Source organism: Myotis daubentonii, chromosome 8 (assembly GCF_963259705.1).
Source record: "Myotis daubentonii chromosome 8, mMyoDau2.1, whole genome shotgun sequence".
NCBI lineage: Eukaryota > Metazoa > Chordata > Mammalia > Chiroptera > Vespertilionidae > Myotis > Myotis daubentonii.
Window position 1 is genome coordinate 2999707 of NC_081847.1, and position 26697 is coordinate 3026403.

The 26697-nt window shown below is 65.1% G+C and overlaps 1 protein-coding gene across 4 annotated transcripts in view; it reads left to right on the forward strand.

The window, feature by feature from the left end:
* Positions 1 to 25917, forward strand: part of KCNQ2 (potassium voltage-gated channel subfamily Q member 2) — a 54192-nt gene extending 28275 nt beyond the window's left edge. The window contains exons 11-18 of one of the 4 annotated variants that reach the window (XM_059705049.1): positions 8648 to 8677; positions 12213 to 12266; positions 15245 to 15468; positions 16069 to 16177; positions 16621 to 16752; positions 18905 to 19012; positions 21538 to 21661; positions 22295 to 25917. In XM_059705049.1, coding sequence (XP_059561032.1) covers positions 8648 to 8677; positions 12213 to 12266; positions 15245 to 15468; positions 16069 to 16177; positions 16621 to 16752; positions 18905 to 19012; positions 21538 to 21661; positions 22295 to 23026 — 1513 coding nt within the window. In that variant the 3' untranslated portion in view covers positions 23027 to 25917. The remainder of the gene's footprint in view (positions 1 to 8647; positions 8678 to 12212; positions 12267 to 15244; positions 15469 to 16068; positions 16178 to 16620; positions 16753 to 18904; positions 19013 to 21537; positions 21662 to 22294) is intronic. The other 3 variants (XM_059705050.1, XM_059705052.1, XM_059705051.1) reach the window with 3 other exon arrangements.
* Positions 25918 to 26697: the final 780 nt, after the last annotated feature.

Below are 26697 nucleotides of genomic sequence, written 5' to 3' on the forward strand. Positions count from 1 at the left end.
GAGCGGGACGGGAGGGCCCGGTGTCCAGTTGCTGGGACTGCGGTGTGAAGGGGGAGCGGGACGGGAGGGCCCTGTGTCCAGTTCCGTGGACTACGGGGTGAAGGGGGAGCGGGACGGGAGGGCCCTGTGTCCGGTTGCTGGGACTGCGGTGTTAAGGGGGGACAGGATGGGAGGGCCCTGTGTCCAGTTGCTGGGACTGCAGTGTGAAGGGGGAGCGGGACGGGAGGGCCCTGTGTCCAGTTGCTGGGACTGCGGTGTGAAGGGGGGACGGGAGAGCCCTGTGTCCAGTTGCTGGGACTGCGGTGTGAAGGGGGAGCGTGACGGGAGGGCCCTGTGTCCAGTTGCTGGGACTGCGGTGTGAAGGGGGAGCGGGACGGGAGGGCCCTGTGTCCAGTTGCTGGGACTGCGGTGTGAAGGGGGAGCGGGACGGGAGGGCCCTGTGTCCAGTTGCTGGGACTGCGGTGTGAAGGGGGAACGGGACGGGAGGGCCCTGTGTCCAGTTGCTGGGACTGCGGTGTGAAGGGGGGACGGGACGGGAGGGCCCTGTGTCCAGTTGCTGGGACTGCGGTGTGAAGGGGGAGCGTGACAGGAGGGCCCTGTGTCCAGTTCCTGGGACTACGGGGTGAAGGGGGAGCGGGACGGGAGGGCCCTGTGTCCAGTTGCTGGGACTGCAGTGTGAAGGGGAAGCGGGACGGGAGGGCCCTGTGTCCAGTTCCTGGGACTACGGGGTGAAGGGGGAGCGGGACGGGAGGGCCCTGTGTCCGGTTGCTGGGACTGCAGTGTGAAGGGGGGACAGGATAGGAGGGCCCTGTGTCCAGTTGCTGGGACTGCGGTGTGAAGGGGGAGCGGGACGGGAGGGCCCTGTGTCCAGTTGCTGGGACTGCGGTGTGTAGGGGGGACGGGACGGGAGGGCCCTGTGTCCAGTTGCTGGGACTGCGGTGTGAAGGGGGAGCGTGACAGGAGGGCCCTGTGTCCAGTTCCTGGGACTACGGGGTGAAGGGGGAGCGGGACGGGAGGGCCCTGTGTCCAGTTGCTGGGACTGCAGTGTGAAGGGGAAGCGGGACGGGAGGGCCCTGTGTCCAGTTGCTGGGACTGCGGTGTGAAGGGGGAACGGGACGGGAGGGCCCTGTGTCCAGTTGCTGGGACTGCGGTGTGAAGGGGGAGCGGGACGGGAGGGCCCTGTGTCCAGTTGCTGGGACTGTGCTGTGAAGGGGGAGCGGGACGGGAGGGCCCTGTGTCCAGTTGCGGGGACTGCGGTGTGAAGGGGGAGCGGGACGGGAGGGCCCTGTGTCCAGTTGCTGGGACTGCGGTGTGAAGGGGGAACGGGACGGGAGGGCCCTGTGTCCAGTTGCTGGGACTGCGGTGTGAAGGGGGAGCGGGACGGTAGAGCCCTGTGTCCAGTTGCTGGGACTGTGCTGTGTAGGGGGAGCGGGACGGGAGGGTCCTGTGTCCAGTTGCTGGGACTGCGGTGTGAAGGGGGAGCGGGACGGGAGGGCCCTGTGTCCAGTTGCTGGGACTGCAGTGTGAAGGGGGAGCGGGACGGGAGGGCCCTGTGTCCAGTTCCGTGGACTACGGGGTGAAGGGGGAGCGGGACGGGAGGGCCCTGTGTCCGGTTGCTGGGACTGCAGTGTGAAGGGGGTCCAGGATGGGAGGGCCCTGTGTCCAGTTGCTGAGACTGCAGTGTGAAGGGGGAGCGGGACGGGAGGGCCCTGTGTCCAGTTCCTGGGACTACGGGGTGAAGGGGGAGCGGGACGGGAGGGCCCTGTGTCCGGTTGCTGGGACTGCAGTGTGAAGGGGAGACAGGATGGGAGGGCCCTGTGTCCAGTTGCTGGGACTGCGGTGTGAAGGGGGAGCGGGACGGGAGGGCCCTGTGTCCAGTTGCTGGGACTGCGGTGTGAAGGGGGGACGGGACGGGAGGGCCCTGTGTCCAGTTGCTGGGACTGCGGTGTGTAGGGGGGACGTGACGGGAGGGCCCTGTGTCCAGTTGCTGGGACTGTGGTGTGAAGGGGGAGCGGGACGGGAGGGCCCTGTGTCCAGTTGCTGGGACTGCGGTGTGAAGGGGGGACGGGATGACCCTGTGTCCAGTTGCTGGGACTGCGGTGTGAAGATGGAGCGGGACGGGAGGGCCCTGTGTCCAGTTGCTGGGACTGCGGTGTGAAGGGGGGACGGGAGGGCCCTGTGTCCAGTTGCTGGGACTGCGGTGTGAAGGGGGAGCGGGACGGGAGGGCCCTGTGTCCAGTTGCTGGGACTGCGGTGTGAAGGGGGAGCGGGACGGGACGGCCCTGTGTCCAGTTGCTGGGACTACGGGGTGAAGGGGGAGTGGGACGGGAGGGTCCTGTGTCCAGTTGCTAGGACTGCGGTGTGAAGGGGGGACGGGAGGGCCCTGTGTCCAGTTGCTGGGACTGCGGTGTGAAGGGGGGAGTGGGACGGGAGGGCCCTGTGTCCAGTTGCTGGGACTGTGGTGTGAAGGGGAGACGGGACGGGACGGCCCTGTGTCCAGTTGCTGGGACTGCGGTGTGAAGGGGGAGCGGGACGGGAGGGCCCTGTGTCCAGTTGCCGGGACTGCGGTGTGAAGGGGGACGGGACGGGAGGGCCCTGTGTCCAGTTGCTGGGACTGCGGTGTGATGGGGGAGCGGGACGGGAGGGCCCTGTGTCCAGTTGCTGGGACTGCGGTGTGAAGGGGGAGCGGGACGGGAGGGCCCTGTGTCCAGTTGCGGGGACTGCAGTGTGAAGGGGGAGCGGGACGGGAGGGCCCTGTGTCCAGTTGCTGGTACTGCGGTGTGAAGGGGGAGCGGGACGGGAGGGCCCTGTGTCCGGTTGCTGGGACTGCAGTGTGAAGGGGGGACAGGATGGGAGGGCCCTGTGTCCAGTTGCTGGGACTGCGGTGTGAAGGGGGAGCGTGACGGGAGGGCCCTGTGTCCAGTTGCCGGGACTGCGGTGTGAAGGGGGACGGGACGGGAGGGCCCTGTGTCCAGTTGCTGGGACTGCGGTGTGAAGGGGGGACGGGACGGGAGGGCCCTGTGTCCAGTTGCTGGGACTGCAGTGTGAAGGGGGAGCGGGACGGGAGGGCCCTGTGTCCAGTTGCTGGGACTGCGGTGTGAAGGGGGGACGGGAGAGCCCTGTGTCCAGTTGCTGGGACTGCGGTGTGAAGGGGGAGCGTGACGGGAGGGCCCTGTGTCCAGTTGCTGGGACTGCGGTGTGAAGGGGGAGCGGGACGGGAGGGCCCTGTGTCCAGTTGCTGGGACTGCGGTGTGAAGGGGGAGCGGGACGGGAGGGCCCTGTGTCCAGTTGCTGGGACTGCGGTGTGAAGGGGGAACGGGACGGGAGGGCCCTGTGTCCAGTTGCTGGGACTGCGGTGTGAAGGGGGGACGGGACGGGAGGGCCCTGTGTCCAGTTGCTGGGACTGCGGTGTGAAGGGGGAGCGTGACAGGAGGGCCCTGTGTCCAGTTCCTGGGACTACGGGGTGAAGGGGGAGCGGGACGGGAGGGCCCTGTGTCCAGTTGCTGGGACTGCAGTGTGAAGGGGAAGCGGGACGGGAGGGCCCTGTGTCCAGTTCCTGGGACTACGGGGTGAAGGGGGAGCGGGACGGGAGGGCCCTGTGTCCGGTTGCTGGGACTGCAGTGTGAAGGGGGGACAGGATAGGAGGGCCCTGTGTCCAGTTGCTGGGACTGCGGTGTGAAGGGGGAGCGGGACGGGAGGGCCCTGTGTCCAGTTGCTGGGACTGCGGTGTGTAGGGGGGACGGGACGGGAGGGCCCTGTGTCCAGTTGCTGGGACTGCGGTGTGAAGGGGGAGCGTGACAGGAGGGCCCTGTGTCCAGTTCCTGGGACTACGGGGTGAAGGGGGAGCGGGACGGGAGGGCCCTGTGTCCAGTTGCTGGGACTGCAGTGTGAAGGGGAAGCGGGACGGGAGGGCCCTGTGTCCAGTTGCTGGGACTGCGGTGTGAAGGGGGAACGGGACGGGAGGGCCCTGTGTCCAGTTGCTGGGACTGCGGTGTGAAGGGGGAGCGGGACGGGAGGGCCCTGTGTCCAGTTGCTGGGACTGTGCTGTGAAGGGGGAGCGGGACGGGAGGGCCCTGTGTCCAGTTGCGGGGACTGCGGTGTGAAGGGGGAGCGGGACGGGAGGGCCCTGTGTCCAGTTGCTGGGACTGCGGTGTGAAGGGGGAACGGGACGGGAGGGCCCTGTGTCCAGTTGCTGGGACTGCGGTGTGAAGGGGGAGCGGGACGGTAGAGCCCTGTGTCCAGTTGCTGGGACTGTGCTGTGTAGGGGGGAGCGGGACGGGAGGGCCTTGTGTCCAGTTGCTGGGACTGCGGTGTGAAGGGGGAGCGGGACGGGAGGGCCCTGTGTCCAGTTGCTGGGACTGCGGTGTGAAGGGGGGACGGGAGAGCCCTGTGTCCAGTTGCTGGGACTGCGGTGTGAAGGGGGAGCGGGACGGGAGGGTCCTGTGTCCAGTTGCTGGGACTGCGGTGTGAAGGGGGAGCGGGACGGGAGGGCCCTGTGTCCAGTTGCTGGGACTGCAGTGTGAAGGGGGAGCGGGACGGGAGGGCCCTGTGTCCAGTTCCGTGGACTACGGGGTGAAGGGGGAGCGGGACGGGAGGGCCCTGTGTCCGGTTGCTGGGACTGCAGTGTGAAGGGGGTCCAGGATGGGAGGGCCCTGTGTCCAGTTGCTGAGACTGCAGTGTGAAGGGGGAGCGGGACGGGAGGGCCCTGTGTCCAGTTCCTGGGACTACGGGGTGAGGGGGAGCGGGACGGGAGGGCCCTGTGTCCGGTTGCTGGGACTGCAGTGTGAAGGGGAGACAGGATGGGAGGGCCCTGTGTCCAGTTGCTGGGACTGCGGTGTGAAGGGGGAGCGGGACGGGAGGGCCCTGTGTCCAGTTGCTGGGACTGCGGTGTGAAGGGGGGACGGGACGGGAGGGCCCTGTGTCCAGTTGCTGGGACTGCGGTGTGTAGGGGGGACGTGACGGGAGGGCCCTGTGTCCAGTTGCTGGGACTGTGGTGTGAAGGGGGAGCGGGACGGGAGGGCCCTGTGTCCAGTTGCTGGGACTGCGGTGTGAAGGGGGGACGGGATGACCCTGTGTCCAGTTGCTGGGACTGCGGTGTGAAGATGGAGCGGGACGGGAGGGCCCTGTGTCCAGTTGCTGGGACTGCGGTGTGAAGGGGGGACGGGAGGGCCCTGTGTCCAGTTGCTGGGACTGCGGTGTGAAGGGGGAGCGGGACGGGAGGGCCCTGTGTCCAGTTGCTGGGACTGCGGTGTGAAGGGGGAGCGGGACGGGAGGGCCCTGTGTCCAGTTGCTGGGACTACGGGGTGAAGGGGGAGCGGGACGGGAGGGTCCTGTGTCCAGTTGCTAGGACTGCGGTGTGAAGGGGGGACGGGAGGGCCCTGTGTCCAGTTGCTGGGACTGCGGTGTGAAGGGGGGAGTGGGACGGGAGGGCCCTGTGTCCAGTTGCTGGGACTGTGGTGTGAAGGGGAGACGGGACGGGAGGGCCCTGTGTCCAGTTGCTGGGACTGCGGTGTGAAGGGGGAGCGGGACGGGAGGGCCCTGTGTCCAGTTGCCGGGACTGCGGTGTGAAGGGGGACGGGACGGGAGGGCCCTGTGTCCAGTTGCTGGGACTGCGGTGTGATGGGGGAGCGGGACGGGAGGGCCCTGTGTCCAGTTGCTGGGACTGCGGTGTGAAGGGGGAGCGGGACGGGAGGGCCCTGTGTCCAGTTGCGGGGACTGCAGTGTGAAGGGGGAGCGGGACGGGAGGGCCCTGTGTCCAGTTGCTGGGACTGCGGTGTGAAGGGGGAGCGGGACGGGAGGGCCCTGTGTCCGGTTGCTGGGACTGCAGTGTGAAGGGGGGACAGGATGGGAGGGCCCTGTGTCCAGTTGTTGGGACTGCGGTGTGAAGGGGGAGCGTGACGGGAGGGCCCTGTGTCCAGTTGCCGGGACTGCGGTGTGAAGGGGGACGGGACGGGAGGGCCCTGTGTCCAGTTGCTGGGACTGCGGTGTGAAGGGGGGACGGGACGGGAGGGCCCTGTGTCCAGTTGCTGGGACTGCAGTGTGAAGGGGGGACGGGAGAGCCCTGTGTCCAGTTGCTGGGACTGCGGTGTGAAGGGGGAGCGGGACGGGAGGGTCCTGTGTCCAGTTGCTGGGACTGCGGTGTGAAGGGGGAGCGGGACGGGAGGGCCCTGTGTCCAGTTGCTGGGACTGCAGTGTGAAGGGGGAGCGGGACGGGAGGGCCCTGTGTCCAGTTCCGTGGACTACGGGGTGAATGGGCAGCGGGACGGGAGGGCCCTGTGTCCGGTTGCTGGGACTGCAGTGTGAAGGGGGTCCAGGATGGGAGGGCCCTGTGTCCAGTTGCTGAGACTGCAGTGTGAAGGGGGAGCGGGACGGGAGGGCCCTGTGTCCAGTTCCTGGGACTACGGGGTGAAGGGGGAGCGGGACGGGAGGGCCCTGTGTCCGGTCGCTGGGACTGCGGTGTGAAGGGGGAGTGGGACGGGAGGGCCCTGTGTCCAGTTGCTGGGACTGCGGTGTGAAGGGGGAGCAGGACGGGAAGGCCCTGTGTCCAGTTGCTGGGACTGCGGTGTGAAGGGGGAGCGGGACGGGAGGGCCCTGTGTCCAGTTGCTGGGACTGCAGTGTGAAGGGGGAGCGGGACGGGAGGGCCCTGTGTTCAGTTCCTGGGACTACGGGGTGAAGAGGGAGCGGGACGGGAGGGCCCTGTGTCCGGTTGCTGGGACTGCAGTGTGAAGGGGAGACAGGATGGGAGGGCCCTGTGTCCAGTTGCTGGGACTGCGGTGTGAAGGGGGAGTGGGACGGGAGGGCCCTGTGTCCAGTTGCTGGGACTGCGGTGTGAAGGGGGGACGGGACGGGAGGGCCCTGTGTCCAGTTGCTGGGACTGCGGTGTGAAGGGGGGACGGGACGGGAGGGCCCTGTGTCCAGTTGCTGGGACTGTGGTGTGAAGGGGGAGCGGGACTGGAGGGCCCTGTGTCCAGTTGCTGGGACTGCGGTGTGAAGGGGGGACGGGATGGCCCTGTGTCCAGTTGCTGGGACTGCGGTGTGAAGGGGGAGCGGGACGGGAGGGCCCTGTGTCCAGTTGCTGGGACTGCGGTGTGAAGGGGGGACGGGAGGGCCCTGTGTCCAGTTGCTGGGACTGCGGTGTGAAGGGGGAGCGGGACGGGAGGGCCCTGTGTCCAGTTGCTGGGACTGCGGTGTGAAGGGTGAGCGGGACGGGAGGGCCCTGTGTCCAGTTGCTGGGACTACGGGGTGAAGGGGGAGCGGGACGGGAGGGTCCTGTGTCCAGTTGCTTGGACTGCGGTGTGAAGGGGGGACAGGAGGGCCCTGTGTCCAGTTGCTGGGACTGCGGTGTGAAGGGGGAGCGGGACGGGAGGGCCCTGTGTCCAGTTGCTGGGACTGCGGTGTGAAGGGGGAGCGGGACGGGAGGGCCCTGTGTCCAGTTGCTGGGACTGCGGTGTGAAGGGGGACGGGACGGGAGGGCCCTGTGTCCAGTTGCTGGGACTGCGGTGTGAAGGGGGACGGGACGGGAGGGCCCTGTGTCCAGTTGCTGTGACTGCGGTGTGAAGGGTGAGCGGGACGGGAGGGCCCTGTGTCCAGTTGCTGGGACTGCGGTGTGAAGGGTGAGCGGGACGGGAGGGCCCTGTGTCCAGTTGCTGGGACTACGGGGTGAAGGGGGAGCGGGACGGGAGGGTCCTGTGTCCAGTTGCTTGGACTGCGGTGTGAAGGGGGGACGGGAGGGCCCTGTGTCCAGTTGCTGGGACTGCGGTGTGAAGGGGGAGCGGGACGGGAGGGCCCTGTGTCCAGTTGCTGGGACTGCGGTGTGAAGGGGGACGGGACGGGAGGGCCCTGTGTCCAGTTGCTGGGACTGCGGTGTGAAGGGGGAGCGGGACGGGAGGGCCCTGTGTCCAGTTGCTGTGACTGCGGTGTGAAGGGGGACGGGACGGGAGGGCCCTGTGTCCAGTTGCTGGGACTGCGGTGTGAAGGGGGAGCGGGACGGGAGGGCCCTGTGTCCGGTTGCTGGGACTGCGGTGTGAAGGGGGACGGGACGGGAGGGCCCTGTGTCCGGTTGCTGGGACTGCGGTGTGAAGGAGCCCTGTGTGTGGGGCAGGAAGCGGCTGAGTCGCCGCGGGGCCGGCCGGACAGCAGAACCTGCAGGGTCGAGGCCCTCGGTGTGGTTTCCAGCTGTGCCGTGTCCCCTGCTGCTGGTCCCTGGTGGCAAAATGCACAAAATGTGGGAGGAGAGGCGAATCTGGGGAGGAACTGCTGGGCGGAGACGCCAGCCTGAAAGACGTGGGGGTTGGCCGGCCAGATGGCGAAGGACAGTAACGTGGGAGGGAGACCCAGTGCAGGAAAGGCACTTCAGGGAGGGCCCGGGTGGGCGTGCGGGCGGACTGTGGGGGAGATTCAGGACTCGTGGTTCCAACCAGCCCTCCTTGCGGGAGCAGGCGTGGAGAGGGGCCTCTGGGGAGAAGCGAGAGCCCCTGAGCGGTGACCCCTTTCCCTGGGCCTGCCCCCTGGGGCTCAGGAGCGGTGGCTGTGGGTGCGGGCAGGGCGGTGAGGGGGTGGTGATGCCAAGGGAGGCCTCCTGGCCCCTGGCGGGTGGGGTGTGCCTTGGGGGGTCGTTCCTGACCATCTTCTTGCTTCTGTTTGAAGGAAGGAGCCACAGCCGGAGCCGTCCCCCAGGTCAGTGCTGCCCACTCCCGTGTCTGCGTGCGGTGCCAGGGGGCCAGGGCTGTGCTGGGAGCTGTGGGGCTGTGTCTGGACCCTGCTGGGCGGTGGTTGCCTGTGGAGGTGTGGTCCCTAAACCAGTTTCCTGTGCCCCTGTGAGTGCAGGCCGAGCCCCTGAGGTGGGGTTTCTGGGAGGAGGCCAGCCCAGGTGAGCAGTCCCAGCAGGGGCAGTGCCTGGGGGTCAGTCAGGGTCAGGGCCACTCTAGGAGGGGCCTTCGCTGCCTGAGGGGCAGATCCGGATGTGCTGAAAGTTTCTGGGGAGAATGGGAAGTTCCCTCTTCACACAGGGTCTCAGCAGGCCCCCCCATTCTGTGTGGCAGTAGGTTAGAGACCCGAGGAGGGGCTCTGTGGGTGACCTCTGTGCAGGTGGAGCCAGGGTGTGGCCCAGTGTCTCCCTCATGGCAGCAGAGAATTCAGGCCATACCACAGCTTCACGTCGTGAGCTGCAGCCTGGGGGTCCCCCAGGCCCCATCTACTCACTGCAGAGGGAGGCCAGTCCCCCGATGGGGGCCAAAGGCACCACCCTCCTGCTGCTCCCCACGGCGGTGCCCTCCGGGACCACGGCGGCTCCTCTGGCTGCTCTGGTGGGATAGACGGAATCGGCTGAGCCCACCTCCAGCCCTTGAGGGCACACTGCTCCATCCCTGGGCCCCAAGGAGGGAATGCTGGCCGGTGCCTGGAAGGGGCCGTGCTTCTGTCCTGAACTGCCCAAAAGGGCCGAAGCGAAGGGACCCCTCAAAGAGGCTGAGGAAATGCTTTTGGGCAGGAGTTGGTTTAGCCCAGGGGTGGTGGGGGCTGGTCTGTGCCTCGCTGGGCACCTGTGGGTGGCAGCCTCTGGGGCCACGCCCACCTGTCCTCTGCCCATTGTCTGTGAGAGCCCCCGTGGCCTGAGGCGGCTCCGGTGGGCTCCCTGCCTCATGGCCCCAGCTGCTCTCCCCTCCGGCAACTCTGGTCTCAGCCTCTCTCTCTCTCTCTCCTCTCCTGCCCTCCCCTTCCCCGATCTGGAAATCTCGCCCCCAAGTGCCTTTAATCATGGCACTACCCTTCTTGGGCCCTTTCACGCGCGCTCTGTCTTTGGGGATGAGGTGCTGGCCCTGAAAGCAGGACTCAAGGTGAGGACACACGGGCGCCTCCGGGCTCTGTGCTATGCTCCCTGCCCCTCACCAGTCCTCCGTCCTCCCGTGTGTCCTGTGTCCCTGCCTGCCCCTGGCCCAGCAGCTTCCCCCGGGGCCAGCCGGGCCCCGCCTCCTCCTGGGAACCAAGGACTTTGCCTCACTTGGAAGGCACACCTATCAGCCAGGTAATGGCTGGCGCATTTCTGCCCCTCCCCTGGGGCAGCCACCCCCTTTTTAGCACCATGGTAGGTGTGTAGGAAATCGTTCTGCACTGCACTTGTCCCCAGGGTGTCCGTGGGCTGCCGGGAGCGGTCCTGTTCCGTAAGTGCAGGGGGATGGGTGGACGCAAGGACCCTTGCTCAGCTCCCGTGAGCCGGGCTCATGGTGGGCACACATCACGGCTGTGGTGGCGTCAGACCAAGGCCGTCTGCACTAGGGCTGGAGCTGGGGGCCGGGGCAGCCAGGGGTCTCGGGCTGTGCTGCTCTGGGCGTGTCCCTGACCCACCCTCTGACCCTTCCCATTTCTGACTGCCCCCGCCCCCACTCTGTCCCTGGAGGAGACCCCTGCTCCCACCGCTTTGCCCCTTGTCCATGTGCGTCCCTCCTTGTCACAGGCGTGTCTGTCCAGTCGGTCTTGGTGAGTGTCTGTGATGGGTCTTCCTCCCTCCTGGGCCTGGCCTCCCTGGACTTGAAGCCGAAGCTCTAAGACAGGTGACGCCCGGGTTGGCTGAAGGAGGCAGGAACACCAGTGCCAGCCTGGAGCCCAGAGGGGACAGGCAGAGTCGGGAGTCCTTGACGCCCCAGGCTCAGGGTTGGGGTGCCAGTAGCCCACGGTCCTCAGCTCCGTCAGGCTCCGAGGCTGCACTGCCCCACACAGGAGCCACGGCCACGTGTGGCTGTTTAGGTTCCCACTGACATGAATACAGTGAGCAGCCGGCCCTGCCCCCAGTGCTCTGGAGCCGGGTGTGGGCTGGCCGTCAGACCGCAGTGGGAGCCGTCGTGCGGGGGGCTGAGGGGCCCTGGGAAATGCTTCCAGGGCAGGCGACTGAGTGGGAGGTTCGCAGCAGCAAACCGGGACCCTTCACGGTCCGGGAGCCGAGCCACCCCGTCGCTCTCTTTCCCAGGGGCAGCCTGAAGGTGGAGCTGCATGTGCAGGCCTCGGACCCCGGGGGCACAGCAGGCTCTGGTGGACTTGTGGCTGACATGGAGGGTGCCCTGGGAGAGAATGTTTGCCCCAAATTTGAGGGGCTTCTGTGAGCAGCCGGAGCTGCCAGGCGGGGGTCTGGGTCCTGGGAATACGGAGTCACGGGAGGTTTGCCCCGTGTGAGACCACTTGCCGGGCAGCTGGGCCCCAGCTCCCTCCCGCCGGGACTAAGTCTCCTGGCGGGTCCTGTGCTTCACCCAGACGACAGGACAGGTCCCACAGGAGGAGGCTCGCGGGGCACAGGTTCTTCTTGGGGGAGCATGGGGGGCCAGGGGAGGGCTTCGAGGACCCTGGGCTGGCTGGCTCGGAGGTCATCACGTGGTTCCTTTATGTGGGAGTGGAGAGAGGTGTCTGGACACCAGCAGGTGCCACCGATGTTTCAACGAATGTGTGTGTGGATGCTGAGCCCTCCTCCGGGAGCTGAGGCCAGCAGGTGCGTCTGGGTTCCTCAGGTGCACAGTGTGAGACCTGCTGTCTCAGGAGCAACAGCTTCAAAGGTGGAGAAAGAGGGAGAGGCCCCAGGAAAGCCAGGGGTTTCTTGTAGTTCTTGTTTCTTGCTTCCTTGCGTGTTCTGGTGCAGAGATAAGTCCCCTCTCGGGAGGTCCTAGGGTGCTGACCGTTGGGGGACACCCCCAGGCACCCCCTCCCTGGCCTGGCAGGTCCACCGACTTTGGCCCCCACCCCCCTCCCTCCTGAGCCTCTGACTGGGCAGCTGGCTTGGCTCAGCCACACCTCACGATTGGTTTGTGAAACCAAACTGCACGTTTTCCTCCCTAAACGTGTGCTTTCCAGAATCCTGTCCATCTAGTGCAAGCCTTTTGCAAAGTCTTAGCCCATGTATTATTTTTTTATTCGCATGAATGTAGCAAAAAATAATACATCTTTTAAAAAGACGTGACCCCAAGCTCTGACTCTAGAAGGAACAGGCATTTTGGGAGGGAAAAACAGGGAATTTTATCTTTTCTCCCAAAACGGGACTGTTTCTTTCCCAGGCCGGCGGAATTCTTGATGTGCGGCCTCCGCAAGGCCCTTGCTCAGACACAAGCTCTGTGGCTGGTGGACCCTGAGCCCAGAGCTACCCCAGGGTGGTCATGGTGCCTCAGTTTACCTGCCCGCTCGCCCAGCCCAGGCTCCCTGCCCAGGGGACTAACTGTGCTCTCCTCATTTCCAGTAAAGGCAGAACGTGCAGAGAGGGCCTGTGTGGATGCTGCCCTGGACACTCTAGGTACCACGGACGCATGGCACGGACGCCCTGCTGCACGGCTCTTCCGCTCCAAACACTGCTTATTAGAAGTTCTAGATGAGCCGGAGAGGCCCCGGCTCCCCCAATTCTGATTGGCAGCTAGGCCCACAGCCCGTGTGGGGCAGCGCTGGGCGCCCTCCGCCCTCTGATTCCCAAACTCTTCTCCTTAAGCAAAGGAGCCCTGCTCCCAGCAGGAGGGGCCGGCCAGGGGCTTGAGGACCCAGAAAGGGCGCTGGCCCTGGGACCCTGACTGCTCCAGAAGCCTCTCTCCAGGGCCAGTCTAGCACCTCTACTAGGCACCTGGGTCAGCTCCCCCTCATCCGCCACCTCGCTGCCTGCCGGGGCAGCTCCATCCTGTGTGTGGCCGGCTCCCGTGGTGCTCACACACCAAACACACCAGAAAGCCAGAGGCCCACAGCTCCCCTTCCCACGTACAGGCCTGGTTGAGGGCAGACTGGAACGGGCCGGCGGAGAGGCGCACCCCGTGACACCATGAGCACCTCGACGGCACCGTGTGCTCCTCTGTCCGCTGTCAGGGGTGGGTGCAGAACTGTCTGTCTTTCTGCTTGCTCAGAGTGCACCCACCCATTTCCCTCCTGCCCGCCTCCTGCCCTGACCGGGGCAGCCCTGCAAGTGTGGGCAGCTACTCACGTGTCCTGTGCATGTGGTCAGTGCCGAGGGGTAGGCGTCGGGAGGGGCCGTGCAGCAGGATCAGGGCCCAGGCGGCCGCATGCTTGCACCTCTGCACTCTGCACCCGTGCATGCTCCAAACCCTGCTCCACCCTGAGGGGCTCAGAGGGTCCCCCACCTGTCCATGCTGCCTGTGTGTTCACAGATGTGGGCGCTTGTGGGATGACTTGTAGCCCCAGGAGGAGAGATCTGGGCTGGGCAGAGGCGGTCCTGCTTGTCCAGAGCTGTGTCCATGGTGCATCTAGCCACAGGCTGCTCCCTCAGGTCAGGGACTGTGGTCAGGCAGCATGGGGATAGAAGGGCCAGGAGGCCAGGCCAGGTGCCGTCCTGCTGTGCACAAGCCTCAGGAATGTCATTTCATCCTGGGCATCGGGCCCAGCCATGCCCGGCAGCTCTCCCACCACTGGGTGGCCCCCCGTGCAGACCTCTTACCCGCCCCATCCCAATTTGCAGCTGGCCCCACATATTGAGAATTTCGCCCTGGGCATGGCAGGCAGGAAGGGGAGCTGGGCCTCGGTGTTCTCTCCCAGGTCCTCCTGAATGTGCCCCCAGCCCTATGTAAGAGCCAGGGCCTCAGCCCCTCCCGTGGGCTGACTCTGTCCTTGGCTTGCGAGGTGAGGGAGGGAGGACCGGCGTTTGGGCATCTGGAGTTGGGGCAGGTCCGGGTGGCTGCGGTGGGATGCAAGTGGCTGGGTGCACTGAGCCTCAACAACTGTGGAGGTCCCGGTGTCCACCCTGTGACACCTTCCAGCAGGGGACCCTTCCTGGTCTAAGCAGGTGCACGGTGGGGCCAGGCGGGGCCAGGGCAGGCTCCTTCCTGTGGCTCCGTCCTCATGGGGCTGAGTTCCTGGGCCGCTGTGTGCTGCCTGGGCCGTAGGTCCTGCCAGGGTCCCCAGCTCTCCTGGCTGGGCGGGACCACACTGCTCAGGGTCTCCCTGGACCAGCTGGTGGCCTTTGTTGGGACAGGAACACAGAAGAGGTCATTTGTCCAGAGGCCCCATGCTGCCTCAGTCCCCACCTGCCCTTTCAGGCCTTGCCTGCCCTCAGTGGTCACCAGCTCGGAACCAGTGTCCTGTGCAAGCTGACGCCTGGCCTTGTGCTCACAGGGGCTCCGGGGGTGGGGGCTGCCCACAGTGGGCTCCACACCTTGGGGCCATCTGCGCAGTTCTGTTCTGCAGAGCCCCTGACCTAGTGCACGGTCTGCGGGCCGGGGCAAGGAAGGTGCCAGCCAGGCCAGGTGGGCCGGTGGTGGGCTGCCTCTCCATGGCCGGTCATCACTGCGCCGCCAGACGGTGTGTCCAGGCTGTGCGTTCTGGTTGGGGCCGAGGGAGGTGGCTACCCGGGGTAGCACGGGGGGCTGGCGATGTCTGAGGTTAGCAGGTGTGGCCGTTCCCACAGGAACCCCTGGGCAGGTTTGTCATAAGCCAGCAGGGGCAGCAAGGGGCCCAGTTCACAGAGCCTGCTGTCTTCTCGAGCACATGAAGGGACTGCCCAGTGGCCGCCCGACTCCTGGCTGCTGCCCAGAGGGTATGGGAGCCAGGCACACTCAGTGTCAGACCCATCTCCACAGTTACTAGATGTGTGGACAGGGAGGCCCGCGGGGCTGTGGCTGGCCAGCCCTGGCCACCCCACCCTGCCAGGGCTCAGGACAGCCAAGTGGCCGCAGAGCATACCCACCTACTCTTCCTCCAGGAGCGGACCGTCAGCTCCCATGCGCCCTGGGGGTAGGGGTGGAGCCTGGGCGGCTCCGGGCAGAGGGGAGGTGGACAGGGACCTCCCCAGGATGCTTCTTGTGTCATGCCCTCACCCTGCTCCCCGGGCTGCAGAGCTTACCCCTCCTGACTCTGGGGCAGTTGTAGAGTGTGGAGGCGAGACAGGGAGCCTGCGGTGGTCAGGTGCCCACACTGATGCCCAGGGAGGAGCCGCTGGTGCTGGGCATTTGGGGACTCGTTCTGCTGTGGGTGTCACCGTGGAGAGGGAGGCCTGACTGGACAGTGTGGACAGGGCTGGGCCCCTTTTGGTGGTAGGCAAAGTGATGCACGAGTTCCCTGACCAGTCCCTGAGCCAGCCCAGGACCCCATGGTGGAACTGACCTGGTGACCTCTGAACCCCGGGCTCCAGGCCAGGCCAGCGGCCCAGCGGGCATTTCTCTGGGGCTGGGCTGCAGCTGCTCGCCATGTGGGAAGATGCTGGCTAAGAGCAGCTGACGGGTCCAGCGTGCTGTCCGGAGTGACTCCTGCTCTCTTTCTGTGTGTCCGTCCTGGGAGCAGCCAGAAGGTCAGTTTGAAAGACCGTGTCTTCTCCAGCCCCCGAGGTGTGGCTGCCAAGGGGAAGGGGTCCCCACAAGCCCAGCCTGTCAGGCGGTCGCCCAGCGCCGACCAGAGCCTGGAGGACAGTCCGAGCAAAGTGCCCAAGAGCTGGAGCTTCGGGGACCGCAGCCGTGCGCGGCAGGCCTTCCGGGTCAAGGGCGCCGCGTCTCGGCAGAACTCGGAAGGTGGGTCAGGTCTGCCACCGCTGTGGCCTGGCCGCTTCCAGGGCTCACCCCCAAGTGCAGGCCCACTTCATCCGTTGCTTTTATTGAGGTGAAATTCACGTCCCGTAAAATTAGCCATTTTAAAGTGAACCGTTCAGGGGCATTTGGCATGTCTACTCTCTAGCTCCAAGCCATTTCCTCTCCCCAAAGGAGCCCCCTTAGCAGCCTCCCAGCCCCCGGCCACGCCAGCGGCTTTCCTCTCAGGAGGTGTCCTGGACGTGTCGCGCAGGCGGGCCGTGCGGCTTCTGTGTTGGGCGCCCGGCTGAGCTCATGGGGTGCTCTCTGGGCTCCTCCGTGGCGCACGTTCCTTTTCGTGCTGAGCGGTGTTCCGCCGTTACTGGGTGTGGACACGCCCCACTCTGGCCCCCGTCCGTCCACTCACAGTGATGCCCCTGCAATCCGCACCTCGCACCCCCGCAGGCCAAGGCCAGCAAAGCTGCTGAGAAAGAACAGGTGGAATCTAGAGCATGTGGGCCCGACATGCCTGAGGGGTTCCCTGACGAGGGGCGCCATGGCGCCAAGGGACTCGTCTCCTCATGGGCCATGTCCCCTTCCACCCAGAAGCAAGTCTCCCCGGGGAGGACATCGTGGATGACAACAAGAGCTGTAACTGCGAGTTTGTGACCGAGGACCTGACCCCGGGCCTCAAAGTCAGCATCCGGGCCGTATGGTGAGTGACCCTGCGTGTCTGGGGTGAGGACGCCCCCCTCACAGGGTCCTGAAGGGCAGTCACTGTCCCTGGAATGCAGGGATTTGGGGGGCTTGTGTGAGGGCACGCGCTCGGGGGGGACACTGGCCGACACCCCTTTAGTCCCAGCTCCTTGTGGCTCAGAAGGCCCCTCGTGTCACAGGGTTCCTTGCCCATCACCTGGATGTTAGTGAACAGCCCCTCCCAGGGGGTTCTCTGGTGGATGCGGGTCTGTCTGAACAGCTGGGACCAGGAGCGGCTGGTGTCTTTGGTGGGTGGGTGGCCCAGATAATAGGGACAAGTTGTCCAGTGCACATTCTCGGAGATGCTGGGGGGGCCCAGGAAGTGGACGCTGGCGCTGGCCCTGCTTGGAGAGTGTCCTGAGGTGGCTCTGCCCTGGGCTCACGGCCCTGCCCAACCCTCAGTGTCATGAGGTTCCTGGTGTCCAAGCGGAAGTTCAAGGAGAGCTTGCGGCCCTACGACGTGATGGACGTGATCGAGCAGTACTCGGCCGGCCACCTGGACATGCTGTCCCGCATCAAAAACCTGCAGTCCAGGCAAGAGCCGCCCCTGAGCCCTGGCGCGGAGGCCGGTCCTCCTGGGCCAGGCTGACACGCCATGAGGTGGGGAGATGGGTCCTGTGGAGGGCTGCCATGCTCTCCACCAAGGGGGGCAGGGGACAGGGCTGAGGCGGGCACAGTGGCCAGACCTGCTTGCTGCCACCTCTGGGCCCTTCCTCTCACCCCACACAGACTTTCCTTCATGCTTGTTTTTAACGCCTCTCGTCTCTCTTTTTTCTTCCCTCCTTCCTGCTCTGTGATGGGAAGCATGCATGTGTGAATGCACATGTGTGTGGGTGCACGGTATAGGTCTCTGTGTGCATGTATATGGGTGCATGCATGTGTGTGCGTGTGTCCAGTGTGCCATATGTCATCATGTGCACACGTGCGTGTGTGTTGAGAGGTGAAGCTGTGGGCATGCACAGACCCATCCAGTGTCACTTATGCACCTTGGCACCTCTTCTGCCAGGACAGAGGGCCTTGTCCCCCCGCCCCACCCCATGGGTCTTCTCACCTCCTGGGCAGTAAGTGGGGCTGGATGCATGTCTGTGGTGTACAGTGGCAGGGCACACACTGCTATCTCCAAGCCCACGTGTGTGAGAACTGGCTTGCTCACCCTAAAAGGTACCTGTACATACATGTATATAGGCATGAGCAAGGGCCCGAGGCACACACAACACAGATGAGCACACAGTGTACACAAAGGCCCATGTCCATCACCACATACACACACACGGTAGTACACATGTACACACACACACACATGCTCTTAGCCTGATACCACATGCATGTACCACATAATTACACACACACAAATGCACTGCCAGTACAGGTGTGCTCATAGGCACCCCCCCTCCACATATAAATGAGCTGTGTACACACGTGTTTGTGGTGTTTGTGAACAGGTCACAGCTATTGTCGTGGGTGTCTCCTGAGGTGGGTCACATGCTCCCGCCTGTCAGAGGCCCCGCCCCGCCCACGGCTCCTGAAACAAGGCTGCTCCACGGGGGAAGCCTGGGCCCCAGCTGGGAGGGTCTGAGTGGTCGGGGGACAGTCCTGGAGGGTAGCCCTGCTCCTAGCCCCCGGGGAGGGATCGAGTCCTCATTCTGGAAAGCTGGTGCATGCCGCTCTGGGGGCCTCCCTGTCCTGCTCCTGGGCCAGGGGTGGGTCTCGCTGGGCCTTCACTGGCTCCTGTGGGCAGAGGTCAGGGAGTGACACCTCCCTCTGCCTGGACGCAGGCCAAGAGGCCAGTCCTCCCAGAGCATCGACTAAACCTGTGTTGTGAGTGTGAGCAAATGTGTGTGTAATTGTGCACATGGAGGGAAATGTGTGAGCATGTGAGTGAAAACACATGTGAGCGTGTGCAAGCATGTCCGGTGTGCACGTGTGGGCAACACGTGTGATTATGCATATGACTGAGTGTGCACATGTGTGCATAAGCAGATTGTGTGAGTGTATATGAGTGTGTGAGTCTGCCTGTGTTTATAAACAGACATGTGTAGTGTGCATATGACTATGTATGCCTGTGTGTGCATAAGCAGGCTGTGAGTGTACATATGAGTGTGTGAACCTGTCTGTGTACACATAAGCAGACATGTGTGCATGTGTGCACATGAGCAATTTGTGTGTGCATGCGTGTCTGTGTGAGTGTGCGTGCATGTGAGCAACATGTGTGAGAGCAACATGCGTGCATGTGCGTGTGCGCGTGTGAGCAATTGGTGTGCGTGTGAGAGAACAGTCTGGGTCTCCCTCGCTGCAGCTGTGGTGTTCCCAGGTCCTTCTGTCCTGAGCTCCCCTTTCCTTCCCTTTCTGTGGGAAAATGAAGTGCTCCCCAAGGAGCCGGGCGTGGGTCACTGGCCAGCAGTCCGAGAGCTGTGAGAGCTGGCGCTGCTGGCACTGCTGGCGCTGCTGGCGCGGGGCCGCTGGCCTTCGCCCTGCACGTGTGCATGCCCGCCGGCAGGCCGGGCACGGCCGAGACGCCGCGCAGGGTCGTGCTCGACTGAACAGGGAGCATCACGTGCGCGCGGCGCCCACTGTGTTGTTGCCAGTGGACGTAGTTGTGAGAAGGTCTGCCGCTTCGGCAAGCCCCGCCGCCCTCGCGGTGCTCACGACGCGTCTGCTGGTGTCTCTTCTCTTGTTTACTCGCCAGGATAGATATGATTGTGGGCCCCCCACCCCCTTCAACTCCCCGGCACAAGAAGTACCCCACCAAAGGACCCACGGCCCCTCCGAGAGAGTCACCCCAGTACTCGCCTAGGTCAGGACGCCAGCCTCTCCTGCCTGTGTCTGTGGAATGGCCAGCCCCCTTCGCTCCAGGCCACATGACGGCAGACCCGCACTGCCCTTCCGAGGGTGGAGGGGACGTTTCTCTGTCACTGACCAGCCAGACCGGGAGCAGGCATTCCTCTGCGGAGCCCGGGTGGCTGTGTTGGGGCTGCTCCTCTCGGCAGGGCCCGGGGAAGCTTTCCAAGGACCCCTGTGTGCCGTCCTCCCGGGGCAGGGCTCCTTGGGCAGGGGCAGAGGCCAGGATTGGGGTGCCCAGATGTGCAGGGAGGACCTTCAGGGCTCCGGGGACCATGGTGTCCTTGCCGACCAGCCCCCAGCGCGACTCAGGCCCCAGCACCCGCACACCTGCAGGGTCGACCTGTGAGGATCTGAGCAAGTCCCGTCACTACTCTTGCCTTGAACCTGTGGATAAACATGGGTCAGCATCATGGTAGCATTATGAGGAGGACGTCAGCTGATGGGCAGAATGGACGGTGAGTTAGCACATGCAGGTCCTTTAGGAACAAATGCAGACGGCGGAGCCCTCCAGCACCCCTGGGACCCTGCAGAGGAGGCTGTGGCCCGTCCACCTTCTCCAGCAAGTCTGGTCAGTCAGGAAGAGTGGGGTCCCAGAGGAGGGATGTGAGGGTAAGGAGAGATGCCCCCGGCGGTGCTGACAGCTGGGGAGCAGAGGGGCCCAGGGCACCTGGGGGCCAGGGTCAGCGTGTCAGACATCTCCACCTGGCATTCTCAGGGGAGCCGGCCTGACCCAGGGCAGCCCCAGACAATACTTTCTAGGTTCCCCGCTCTACCATGTCCCCCGGCCCCAAGGATGTGGTACCTGAGACCCACGCCATCCTGGGAGTTGCTTCAGGGGTGGAGCTGGAGGTTGAGAGCCCAGAGCTGGGAAAGCCCTGCTGCCTTCGGAGCTCCAGGCCTCCCGGGCCGCAGTCCGAGCGCTCAGCCATGCAGAGGAGGGGCAGGAGGACAGTCTTGGCAGGTGGGGGCTCAGGGGCTAAGCCACCTCCTCAGCCTGAGGCCCAGGGGCAGGGTGCACAGGATCCTCAGAGGACCCTCCCTCAGCCCCAGCAGCAGGCCGAGCCCACGGCCAAGGCTCCCAGGGGACCGGCCAGGCGGGTGGTCATCATGTGGCAGGGGTGAAGGCGCTGAGCCGGGCCTGGCCTGTATGCACATGTGGCAACACCACGAGCCCCTTCTCCTTGTCCATTTCCACGGGCATGTGCTTGGAGCCCAGGGCGCCCGCCGCCCTCCCCCCTGCTGGTCCTTGGGTGCATGCGTCCAGCATGAAGCCCGTGAGAGCATGCGGAGGCTGCACCGTGGCAGACGCAAGCCTGAACCTTCTGCTTCCTGCAACAGAGAGAAAATCACCCCAAGTGCCCCCATCAGAGGCAGACAGGGTGGTCCTGTGGTCAGGAAGGAAGCCCAGCTGTGGCCCCAGCCAGCTCACAAGGTCCCTGCACCCCAAACTTGAGAAGTGGGCTTTGTGCTGGGGGCTCCAGGCCCGAGATGAGGCAGGGGCTGCAGGCCTCGGCCTGGGTCGCTGTCCGGCTCGTCTGCATCCCGGCTCAAGTGCTGTTTGCCGGGCAGTTTCGCAGCAGCTGCCCCAGGGCTTGCAGACAGCGAGGCCCTTGATGCTGAGTGGCGTCCACACGCTCGCCATTCGAAAAGGCCCCTTCTGAGCCCTTCCTGCTCAGCGTGGGAAACAGAAGCCCTCCCTGAAGGAAGCGCCTTCTCCGCCTGTGGCATTCATTAAGGCCTGTTTGAGATAAGCTCAGCTGTGTTCTGCATCTTGCACATGTGTGCGCGCACACGCACGCACACACACGTACCCACCTGTACACAGGCACACATGAGACACACATGTGCACACACTGGATGCAATGTACACATACATGGTGCACACAAATGCACAATATACACAAAACACATGCACATATAGACATACAATGTACACTGTGCATGCACACATGCACACATGCAAGCACACAAAGACCCCCTCTCTGATTGTGCCTGGGCAGTTTCTGTGCTGGTCTGTGTCCCCACGCCCTGTCCTGTGCATGGAGCCCCAGCTCACTGTCCCCGCCTCCCTGCTTTGTTGTCCCCACGTAGACGTTTAACTGTCCCCATCGGACTGGCTGGGCAGAGGGCTCAGCGGCACATTAGGAAGGATGGAAGCTCAGGTGGGGGCAGTGCCGGGGTGGACAGAGCACAAAGGGGCCGAGCTGAGGGGTGGATGGCCCCAGTACCTTCCTGTGCCTCCTCACCAATGTGCCGGCCCACTGGGATGGGGTGGGCAGGGAGCAGGCCTGGGAGTCCAGAACCAGGCGAGAACAGGTGCTCGGCATCCATCTGTCCTGGCACCTGCTGCCCCCCAGTCAGCTCTGGGTGTGGCCTGGAACCTGGATCTGGAGGCTGTGGCCTAGCCCAGGAAGAGAGGGTCATGGGCCACCACAACCACTTGAACTTGTGCTGTGGCGCGGGGTCTCTTCCTGGCAGAGTGGACCAGATTGTGGGGCGGGGCCCGGCGATGACAGACAAGGACCGTACCAAGGGCCCGGCCGAAGCGGAGCTGCCGGAGGACCCCAGCATGATGGGCCGGCTGGGCAAGGTGGAGAAGCAGGTGAGCGGAGCCTGGAGAGCCGCCGTGATGTCAGCCTAGGTGGACGCTGTGGGAGGGGTCCTCGAGCTTCCAAGGGCCTGGGCCCATCACAGCTTAGGGTGCTGCATGCCCCCTGAGCCCCTCCCCAGTCTAGGGCATGTTCCCTTCCTTGGCCACAGGCCCTCAGGACCAGGAGCACCATTGATGCCCCTTCCCTTGCCTGGGTGGGGGCCACCGAGCGACACCACGTACCGGGCCTGTGGGTGGACTCTGTCACCTGGGCCTCATCCCCAGAGCCCTCTCCTGTGGACACACACCAGGACTCCCACCAGGCTCTGCTCCTGCCGTGGAGGGAGGAGAGCCATGCGTCCCTCTGTGGCGACTGCTCTGATGGGTGGGCCCGCGGCGGCAGCGGGCAGCCAGATGAGCAGGAGCACCCAGGTCCAGCGCTCTGAAGCCCTGAGGCCACACACAGTAATGGGGTCAGAGGCTGAGCTGCTGGTGGGTCTGCCTCCCTCTGCCTCTGCACCTCTGCAGGGAGCAGCCCGGGTTGTCCCCACTTCTGCAGGGAGCAACCCAGGTCCCCCCACCTCTTCAGGGAAAAGCTGGGTCTCCTCACCTTAGGGAGCAGCCTGCCAGCAGCCCCTCTTGCAGGTCCTGTCCATGGAGAAGAAGCTGGACTTCCTGGTCAGCATCTACACGCAGCGCATGGGGATCCCACCCTCAGAGACTGAGGCATACTTTGGGGCCAAGGAGCCCGAGCCGGCACCGCCGTACCACAGCCCCGAGGACAGCCGCGATCAGGGGGACCGCAGTGGCTGCATCGTCAAGCTCATCCGCTCCACCAGCTCCATTGGCCACAAGAATTTCTCAGCGCCCCCGGCTGTGCCCTCCACTCAGTGTCCACCCTCTACTTCGTGGCAGCCTCAGGGCCATCCGCGCCAGGGCCACGGTGCCTCGCCCGTGGGGGACCACGGCCCGCTGGTGCGCATCCCGCCACCTCCCACCCATGAGCGCTCGCTGTCTGCCTACAACGGGGGCAGCCGGGCTGGCACGGAGTTCCTGCGGCACGAGGACACGCCAGCCAGCAGGCCCCCCGAGGGCGCGCTGCGAGACAGCGACACGTCCATCTCCATCCCGTCCGTGGACCACGAGGAGCTGGAGCGCTCCTTCAGCGGCTTCAGCATCTCCCAGTCCAAGGAGAACCTGGACGGCCTCAACAGCTGCTACGCGGCGGTGGCCCCCTGTGCCAAAGTCAGACCCTACATCGCCGAGGGCGAGTCGGACACGGACTCGGACCTGTGCACCCCGTGCGGGCCACCGCCCCGCTCGACCACGGGCGAGGGCCCCTTTGGTGACCTGGGCTGGGCTGGGCCCCGGAAATGAGGCCCCACCCGCTTTTCCCTGACTCTTGGCCTTGAGGTTTCAAGGCGGGACCCTCCGGTGCCCATGCCTGATGCGGTGGCGGGCAGTGGGGGCGCCTCAGTCTTCACGGTGAAGGTTAACGAAAGTCCTTTTCCAACAATGGGCACCGGGCTGCTGTGCCCACTCTGTAGACCGCCGGCCCAGGTGTGAGAGGGTGGGTGATGCAGAGGACAGGTCCCTGGCAGAGGCTGGAGGTGTGGAGTCAGGGAGCAGGGCCAGAGTGAGGGTGCCCAGTGCGGGACAGGCCTGTCCCCCTGAGGGTGTGTCCATGTGCACGGCTGGGAGGATGCCCCTTGCCTCCCGTGCCCATCCACTGTGCTCTGAGTGTCCTGTGTGGGAGCCAGCCCTGCGTCCAGGGCCCTGGCCGGAGAGGAGGGGCGAGGCCTCAGGACACACAGGAGCATGGGGACCTCTGTGCTCCACAGGCTCCTGGCAGAAGGTCCTTGGGGGCTTTCCCGGCCACAGGAGACCTGGGGGGTGGGCACCCCCTTGTCCTCTGTGCTCTGCCCTGTCCGGGTGCTGGTCAGCAGGCTGCGGCCAGCAAATTCACGGAGACCTGCTTGTGGGCAGTGGTGCTGGGCAGGTGGGTGCCACACTGGGGCTGGGGGCTGTGGTGAGCAGGCTTCCTGCTGCCCTTTGCAGGGGCGCTGCTTCACCTGTCCCCACGGGAGCCCTGACCGGACCCAGGGCTGGAAGGGGGTATAGTCACTGGCAAAAGCTGTCCAAGTCCCCACGCGACATTAGACAAAGGCAGCTTGCTATAGGTTCTCTTCTGTCCCCGCTGGAGCCGCCCGCCCGGCCCGCTAGTCTCTGCGGCTGGTCCCTTGGCTGTGGCCTGCTGGTGTCTTGAGAGAAAGGACACCGTCCCCACCCTGGGCCCCCACTCTTGTGGGCACCTGGCCCGGGGAGCAGCAGCTTTGAGCCGGGAGCCCAAAGGCGGCGGTGGGCCCCCAGCAGGCAGTGCGGGGCACCTGGCATTTGGGGTGATGGACCGCAAGCCTGGCACCTGGCACCCTGAGGCAGTGACCCCATGGGTGCAGGGCTGAGCCCAGCTAAGGCCACCAGGTAGCGACTGCCCCGAACGCTGGGTCCAGGGAGAGCTGGGCTGTCTCCTCACCCATGTGAGCCCACACTGGCTGGGGGTCTCTGAGGCGGCAGCAGGTGGGGCTCGGGCCACGGCTCTGTGTGGGGAACAGCCTCCTCAGGGCCCCCAGGCTCAGTGCTGACAGCACATGTGCCCTCGGTGCCCGCCCACAGTGGGGCCCCACTTCGGAGAAGCCTTGTGCACTGTCTTGGGTGTGCGTGTGCCAAGACAGGAGTGTGGCTGACACCCCACACCTGTGCTCAATCACAGGCTCACACATGGGCACACACACCACACACACACTCACACATTCAGAAATTGCACGGGCACACCCATGCACACACACACACACACACACACACCACTTAAGCATACATACGTGATACACCTCACACAATGCACATGCGCACACACATGCATGCCTCACACACATGCGCAGGTGCACACGAACACAGCCATGCACATGCGTGCCCTCATGCACACACGCACACATCGCATTCTGACCGGGCAGTCCCTTGGCCTCTGGCTGCTTTCTGGCACGAGGACTCGGGACTCGGGGAGCCACAGTGGCTCTGCCACCCGGGCCCCTGGGCAGAAGTGGCAGAAGGTGCCCTGGAGCCATGCAGGGCCCCACGCTGTCCTCCCCTTGGCACGGCAGTAGCTGTCCAGAGTGGTTGGGTGGCCAATGGCCAGGGACAGCCTGGGCTGGGCCAGGGAGGGCCCGGCACCTGTGGGGTGTCCGGATGTGATGCTGGGGCTCTGGCCGGCTCCTTGGGCCCCTTGGTCAGTGGCCTGGCCTCATCACCACCGAGCAGGGGGCTGCCCTCTCCCTTTGTTGGCCTACCGTCTCCCTCCTCTGTCCCTGTGCAATCATAAGCCACACTCGTGCTGGGCCACCTGGGAGGACGGAGGGACCAGCCAGGTGGCAGAGGGCTCCCTCCCGGCCTGCCCACCGGCCTGTCCCCACACTTGCCTGCTCAGCAACACCATCCGTCCCGCTCCAGGACCCCGTGCTGCGAGGGCTGCTCCGGGGGCCAGCTGCCTCCAGTCACCACGGCTGAGCCCAGAGCTGCCGCCAGCCAGGCAGCGTCACGCATCTCCAGTGTGTTAACTTATTAACCCGCCTCTCCCTCACTAGGCTGTCCCCTCCCCTGGCCGTGGATTTGAGATGTGAACATGGGAGAGGGGTCATCCTCTCTGTGGCCCCCACATTCAGGTCCCCACCCGCTGTTCTCGGAAAGAAGTCTGTGCGAGGCATTGCACATGCTTTCTGAAGCCCAGAGGCGCTGCTGCTGGTGCTCTGGGGCCTCTGTAGAAACACTGGTGTTTGTATCTATTTCACTTTCGCCCCGAATTGTAAATAATGTACAGATGATCCTCAGCTGCCCTCTGGGGTGGCGCAGACCTGCCTTGGTGATCTCCAGGCCGCCCCCCTTATATACTGACGTGGGTGTGAGGCAGGAAGGCTGGGGGCCCGGCAGTGCTGCCTGCTTCCAGAGCCCGGGGAGCCTGTGTGGCTGTCCCCAGCGGCAGCCTCCACTTGGGCCCCCACCAAGGACAAAACAGAAACAACCAAGGAGGGCTTCCTGCAGGAAGCAGTGTGGTGCAATCAGGGCTGCGCCTCTCCTTTCAGGGGCCTGGGAGAGCCAGCAGCCCAGGGCAGGACACTGTGGCCCCTGGAGGAGGCAGAGCCCTGAGCGGCGGGGCTGCCCGCTGACCCAGAAGGCTGCTCTGCTGGGGGCGGGGCTTTAGGACACAGGGTAAAGGGGGGAGGGAGGCCCTGGGGAGGAGAGGGCCCTCTTCACAGCCTTTGGAGCCATCTGTGGGGCTGGGAGGGGTTGGGTGGTCTTTTGTCTTGGACACTTGCGAGGGTGACACGCTGACTAGGACGTGAGGACAGGAGGGCGGCCCTAGTCCTGGGCCTCTGGGCAGGTGTGCACACCTGGCTGGGCTGCACGTCCAGCTCTGACTGGGTCTCATAAAGTTGTTGCCTTAATGCATGTTGACGGGGAGTCGCTGAGGTCGTCCCTGTGCCCTGGGTGACCTCCAGGCGCTGATGCCGGGCCCGCCCCTCCTCCCCCGCCTGCGGTCCGCAGACCCGCTCCACAGAGGGCACCGAGCAGGCGGTCTCACCATCTCACACCCGCTGGCCCGAGGTGCCGCCTGCCTGGATGCGCCCGACCCCACTGCGCCCGTCGGCTCGGCCGCCTGGGCCCAAAGGCGGCTGCAGCTCCCCCATCTGCGCTGTTGCCTTGGCTGTGTTTGCACTTTTGTTCATGCTCCAAAGAATATTCATACTGCCTTGCGTGTGACGCGCTGGCTCGGCGTGCGCGCGCACACAGCGACCGGGCCTTCTCCGTGACCGTGTCACCACCGCGCACTTGTGTCTCAACCGCACTGTTGTTTTCCAAGGAAAGACGCCAGGGCCGGGCCCAGGTTTGCTAGGAGCAGTGAGATGTGTGCGCACGCAGCGCACTGCCAGGCCAATGCTCCCGGTGAGAATGGGCCCAGCACAGGCTCCCCAGGGGCCTTGGTGTGGAATCTGGCG